Source organism: Sander lucioperca, chromosome 4 (assembly GCF_008315115.2).
Source record: "Sander lucioperca isolate FBNREF2018 chromosome 4, SLUC_FBN_1.2, whole genome shotgun sequence".
NCBI lineage: Eukaryota > Metazoa > Chordata > Actinopteri > Perciformes > Percidae > Sander > Sander lucioperca.
Genome location: NC_050176.1, coordinates 6,230,549 through 6,237,595, shown reverse-complemented (window position 1 = coordinate 6,237,595; position 7,047 = coordinate 6,230,549). Strand labels below are relative to the sequence as shown.

At 41.8% G+C, this 7,047-nt stretch overlaps 1 protein-coding gene across 2 annotated transcripts in view; it reads left to right on the top strand.

Moving 5' to 3' along the window:
* The window catches only part of grk4 (G protein-coupled receptor kinase 4), a 48,700-nt gene that overhangs the window by 31,844 nt on the left and 9,809 nt on the right, over window positions 1-7,047 (top strand). For both annotated transcript variants that reach the window (XM_031284421.2, XM_031284420.2), the window contains exons 9-10: window positions 1,077-1,267; window positions 5,868-5,905. In XM_031284421.2, the coding sequence (XP_031140281.1) occupies window positions 1,077-1,267; window positions 5,868-5,905 (229 nt within the window). The remainder of the gene's footprint in view (window positions 1-1,076; window positions 1,268-5,867; window positions 5,906-7,047) is intronic.

Below are 7,047 nucleotides of genomic sequence, written 5' to 3'. Positions count from 1 at the left end.
ATGGCCCACTGATGAAAACCTTGCATTTGCAGTTTTATGAACCTGGCGTCTGTGGAAACATTCCCGGGAAAAATCACAAGTGCCGATCTCTGGGACGTGAGATCCCAAAACACACCTGGAATTGGTTTATCACCGTAGGTGCCGCTAAAGAGACTGAAAGTGAGATCTTCAAGATTGTAACTTGAAATATCTGATCAAAGAACAAGTGAGTAAGGCCAACTTTCACCACTTTTCCTGTCCATTACCTGAGAAGATTTAACTCCAGAGGGAGGCAAAGTGGATGGGTGTTAGGATTTACCTGCTTTATGAGTAAAGTTATTTCTAGTACGCCGATTGCCAGGTGTTCTTCAGTCTCTTTCATTATTAGGAGCCTTTTTGGATATCCCTTTTCTAGTGTTTAAAGAAAATTCTGACACCAAGTCCAGTGTGAGAGCCATTGTTTTGTGGTGCCAAGTTCAATAGATTTGTCCATTGCTAATGCAAACATGATTTTTGGAAGTGTGCATAGGACATGTATATGCATAAGTTTGCTTCAGCTTGTAGTCCATACTTGTGTGTGTGTGTGGGTGTGTGGGTGTGTGGGTGTGTGTGTTCATTTGGCCCATAAGAATTTTTCCCATCCCCTCTTGTGGTCTGTCTCTGACTACGTAGTCGGGAGCAGATGGGATTCCTCCCGATGGCAGCAACATCCTGCTTGTACACAACAACACATGCGCACACACATTATATACCCTGTGTGTCACTGACCCACAGGGGGCGAGAGGAAAGAGGAGGGGAGAGAAAGGGAGGCTGGTGGGAATGTGAGAAGAGAGATAGATGGTGGGATTATTGTTTTCCATATCTGTGATATGTTTCTCTTTGTATACATTCCATTTGGGATAACAGATGATTATTTGGGGCATTAAATGCACCAAATGAAACAATCATGTGCCTCTAGCCATCCTGTCTCTTACCACTGCTCTTCCCTCTTCCTCCTCCTCCCCTCTTTCTCTCCTCATGCCCTCTTCTTCACTGACTCCTTGACTGGTCCCTCACCTCCCTCGTTACTACTTCCCCAAATTTGCCTCCCTCTCCAGGTTAGTCTAGCATATGCCTATGAGACCAAGGATGCGCTGTGCCTGGTGTTGACCATAATGAATGGCGGTGACTTAAAGTTCCACATCTACAACATGGGCAACTCTGGCTTCGACGAGCAGAGGGCCATCTTCTATGCTGCTGAGATCTGCTGTGGCCTTGAGGACCTGCACCGTGAGAGGATAGTCTACAGGTTAGCTCACACGGGGTCAGAAACTGTTTTGGGGAATCAAGTCAAAAAGATGAGATATCTTTCATGATGGTATTACTTTTTTTTTTGTTGGCTCAAATTTTTTAATTTTTCAGACATACAAAACAAATTCCACAATATGTGACAGATAACGTCAGATGGCGCACAGAACAAAGAAACACAAATTGAACAAGAACAAAGACCCTCACCCACCCCCCACCCTCTGCGGTCTCAAGGAAAACAAAACAAACAAACCAACAGAAATCACACCTTGCCTAATCACTCTCCTCTAGTTCTTGTGGGGCTGAGGTCATTAAGGGGCCATCCACACGGAGACGCTTTTCGATGCAAATGCACGTTTTGCATCGTTTGGGCCGATCGTCCAAACGAATCCTGTAAACGCACTGCCTGAAAAGCACTTTTTTGAAACTTGGTCCCAGGGTGAAAAAATTCGAAAAACGGCTCCCTTTTGGCTTCGTTTGGACAGCAAAGCCGCATACGTGCGTTAACGTTATGTAGCTAACGTTAAACATCGCTAAAGTAGCAGGGACATAACGTTATGGTTAACTGTTTATAAAGTGGACGTAGACAACTTATCAACTAGCTAGCTAATCTGTCTGCTTATCAACTCCTTGAACGGATTATAGTAACTTTTAGCACGGCTTATTGTAGAAAGGCTACCGCAAGAAAAACGTGTAGATTATCAAAAAGACATTGGATCATTGATGTTTGTTTGACTGCCGATGTTAGCTAGCGGAGGTAACGTTAGCGCGCTAATGGTAGCTCTGCTAGCTAGCACGCTGCAATCATGTCCGATGGCAGACAGAATTGCAAAATAAAAAGCAATCCAACAGCACATTATACAATGTAAACAAAGACACGTTTTCTTGCGGCGGCCTTTATAAAATGAGCAGTGGTGAAAGTTATTATAGTCTATCATGTTATGATCGGGAGTGACTGAAGACTATGCTCTTCTTCTCCGTTTTTGGTGAATTTCTGTAGCAGAAACAGCGGCACCTATAGGCCTGGAATATGAAGTAGCGTGTTGAGTCTTTTACAAATGGATACGTTTGGACGCACATTTTTTTTGACACGGTTCCAGGGAAGACGTGGAAAAAAAAGATTGTTTTGGTACGTGTGGATGTGGCCTTAGTCTGATATTTGTGGTGCTGCACTTTCCCAATAGTTGATGATTTAGTTTTGTTAATCCGTGCTGTAGAGAGCTCAAGCATAACTATGTCCAGAAAATACGCTTTATACAAAGCGAGTGAGGGGGGAGCCAGCACTGAGCTATCATTTTCTTGGTTGCGGTTGAGCCAGCTAGCCAAACTTTCTTCTGTCTCCCAAGCAGGTGTAATTTAGAGTCGTCATTAAGTAACAAAACAATCGGGTCAGTAGGAATTCGACATCCTATCACATCAGATATTGATGTTGTTTTAGTCCAGAACTCATGCACCTGTTCACACTCCCAGACCATGTGCAGGAAAGTTCCAGTTTGTTTAGGTTGACAGAAAGTACAATAAGGAGTGGGAATGGCTTTAGAGACGTATCTCTTCTGAGGAGTCCAGTATGTCCTATGACATGTTGAAGTGGATATACTGGTGATTTGGGTTTTTGGAAGAGTGGAAAATGTTGTCCCAAAGTGTCTCCCAATTAATTGCGTTCCCCTCACGGCTCAGCTCTCGCTCCCATTTCTTTACTATTGGGAGTTCTCCTATGGATACTTGCATCAGTTTAGCCTAAATCCTGGACACTAATCCTCTCACAGGAAACTCTCCGTAACATTTTAGGGCTGATCTTAAGCGCAGATAAAAGTAGAAGGATGTTCTGGGGACCTCAAAACTCAGCTCTCAGGTCTTCAAAACTCAACATACCTTTCTCATTGAATAGCTGGTTTACAGTATAAATGCCTCTGTCACTCCACTGCTTACAAGCAAAGGGTTTGCTACCAGACATTAAGTGTGTATTGAACCATATTGGGGTGTTCAAATGCCACTTATTGGTGTAGCATAGTTGCTCCTCCACCTGTTTAAAGTTGGTCAGTGTGTTGGTGATAATAGGGCCATAGGCTAGCATACACTTTTTTGGACACACACCTGCAAAGGCAAGGTCTTGCAGTCTTAGACTTCCAGTGAGGTTTTGCTCTATTTCTCTCCATGGGACTGTAGATGAGGGGTCCATCCACACTCTGGGGGCCTGTAGCTGAAAGGCTCTGTGGTACACTTTAAGGTTGGGGAGGGCCAAGCCTCCCGTGTTTGTGGTACGTTGCAGGGTAGAGTATTTTAGCCTAGGTTGTTTATTATTCCAAATGTACTGCTGAATTAAGGTATCAATTTTCTTCCAGAAATGTATTGGTGGGGGTAAGGAGATCATTGTACTTAAAAAAAATTCACACGAGGAACTATGTTCATTTTAACAACAGCAATCCTGGAGTGTGGTGATGCCGGCAGCGCAGACCAATTGGCCAGATCCCTTTGAACACTACTTAATATAGTTTCATAGTTGTCCTGGACAACTTGCTGTAGGGATGCGTGTATGGTGATGCCCAAATATGTAATTTTGGTTTGGGTTGGTATTGTAACACTAATGGCTGACGTCACTTTATTCCAGTTAATTTTATAGCCGGAGATTGAGCCAAATTTGTTGAAGCTCTTAAGAATCTTTGGAATAGAGTCCTCAAGATCAGCGATGTACAACAAAATATCATCTGCAAATAACGATATTGAGCTTCTATTGGATTTAATCTGGATATTACAGATTTTATTTTGCCTTATGGTTTGGGCTAACGGTTCAAGAGAGATTACAAACAGCATGGGGGAAAGCGGGCATCCCTGTCGCGAGCCCCGCTTAATGGGAAACGGCTGAGAATGCAATCCATTGGTTGAGACTACGGCTGTGGGATTCGCATATAAAGTACGCACCATGTCAATGAATTTGGCCCCCAAACCAAGCCTCTCCATTACTTGCCACAAGTAGTTCCACTCTAGGCGGTCGAAAGCCTTTTCTGCGTCCACTGATAAAACTGCTGCCGTTGTTGGAAGGTTTTTGGCTTCTTCTATTACATGAAATAGTCTGCGTACATTGTCTGCAGCATGACGTTTTGGTATAAAACCTGATTGGTCGGGGTGGACTGGCTTCTCGATAAAGCGCTCTAGGCGGAGAGCCTCATGATGGTATTTCTGTTTAAAAGTATAGAGGCTTTAGGAAAGTTTTCTGGGGTATTTTGAGGATCTCTGTCTCAGAGGACTAATGTTGTAAGGTTACAGCACCCGGATCAACATTATGTAAGCTTGTTGTTTTTGCCTACAACTGACTGAATATCCTGGCCTTTAATGGGGCACTCTGGCGATTTTACACAGGAAGTTCAGTTTACTTGTCACGAGAAGCACCACTCAACCAGTAAACACAGTTGAATAATGCCTTTTGTGGCTCTAAAGGGAGCTTTCTAAAGCCTGAGAAAATAACCCAGATGGTGTCATGATTTCATCAGTGTTATCCCGAATGAGACTTGACTTTTTGTAACAGAAAGCCAGCGTTACAAACTGTGGGTGTGGAGTTTAAAAGAAGTGGGGTTTTACCAGGCAGTGAGGGTCGAAAGGCGCTACCAGATTGCATGTAGAATCTAAGATTTTGGTTATTTCAGACTCTGCTCGATTTTGACTTTGACTTTTTTTTTTTAATGTCTCTTACAAGTGCAGTATTAAATTGGGGGAATACCCCCTCACCAATGCAAGAGGTCTAAAACAAACCATAAACTAACTGTATGTCTGACTATTTGTCCCAGCTCTGGTGTTACGAAGAGATATATTCCATAACGATTGGGGCGAGTCCAAATAGAAAGTCCTGGATGATGAAGTGTCACTGGATTAATGGTGTACTGATTTCACTGAGGAGTCATGGACCTGTCACACTCAGTGGAGCCTCAGAGTAATGCTAACATAAACACTGAAGTTCTTAGTGGACACATGCACCCACATAAGCATGGCCCACATAGTCATATAAACACACGGTGTTCACAGCATGGGTTACAGTAAACTTCACAGTTGGCATTGTGGTTGAGCTTGGCATTGGTTAGTGGAGTGTCCCAGTTTTCAAATTGTTATAGCTATTATAATAAAAAAATAAATTGTATTTCACTTTTGAAAAAAGTTAGATAAGACACTGATTTGGCTTAAAAGAGGGTTAAAATAAAGACAACAATAAACATAACGTGGCAAGGTTATTAAAAAAGGCTCGGAAAAGACCTTCACATATAAATAAGTTCTGAGATAAGATTTATAAGAAGAGACTAACTTTAGGAGCCTGAAATTCTCAGTCGGGAAGTTCTGTTGAACACAAATATAGCTCAGTACAATATAAAGCATAACAAAGCAAATAAAGACATGTGTGCAGCTAAGCCATCTATTAATCCACATGAAAGATTGTAGAAGCACACGGGTAATAAAAGACAATGAAATGTCAACAAAATGACAAGTTAATAAAGGATACAAATATTTAGCCAGTATTTTATTGTTAGATCGTTAAATGTAAGTTCTATTTTTATACAAGCCGTATATCAACGGAATGACTCCCTAATGTGTTCTCTTATTTTTTTCCCCCGCAGGGATTTGAAACCTGAAAACATCCTTCTGGATGATCGCGGTATGTTCCAATTTCTTTTTCTCCTTTTGACGTAACCCATACCTCACTTTATAATGTGCAAGCACAGTAGCAGGAAGTCTCCCTGTCTTTCAAAGGCTGAAAAGTCATCTCTTCAAGTTCTTCACATCACACTCTCTCCTCTGAGTCATACTCCATATCGTCTATTCTCTGTAACATGGTCTTATCTTGAAATAGAGGAATCTCCTTTGTGTCTCTCTTACGCTCGTACTTTTCTTATTCTTTCTTTCACTGACTTCTATCATAAAAGATAATTTTAGTGTAACATGAGGGCACTATGGCTTTAACCTTTGCACTCATTAGTTGGTTTTTGTATAGTCTGTATCCTTGACGTTCCACTTCCGCGATTGCTCCGTTGCCGCTGGAAAATCCTGCCGGATTTCACTCATTTAGGCCGGATATCCATTGCCTTGGGCTTCCTTTGTGTTGGCATTTTAAACTCCGGTGGATTTATGAGGACTATGGTCAACTGCTCCTCAGATCTCTGCAGGGTAAATCTAGACAGAATCAGAATCGGAATCAGAAAGGGCTTTATTGCCAAGTATGTTTTTTGCACATACAAGGAATTTGTCATGGTGTTGTTGGTGCATGTCACACATTCTCTAAATATAAGAAGAATATAAACAATATAAGTATAAACATATACACACAGTATGTATTAATAAGGATAAAAATAAATGTAAAATAAATTAAGTTAAACAGTAGTAAAAAGGAACGCTACAGCAGAGAGTACAGTGGCATGTAGAGCCAGAGGTGGAGCTAGGCTAGACTATCTGTCCAATCAGAGTTTTCTGTTGCACGACTAAAACTACTTTTAAACTTACACATGTTCCAACAAAACAAATTCCTTCCGAGCCTATTTTGCAGCGGCACCGCAGCTTTTCTCCGGTGCATAGTACCGCCCAAGATGATTGTGATTGGTTTAAAGAAATGCCAATAAACCAGAGCACGTTTTCCTCCCATCCCCAAATGCTATGTGGACTAGCCAGACCTAGTCTGGCAAAGTGAGACTAGTTTTTGTAACTCTTGATATCTAGGGAATACGATTTATTCCTCTGTAGTGTACATTTTATTAACATAAGTGCATTTAGCATGATCTCAGTTAGGTTAACAATCTTTGGTTC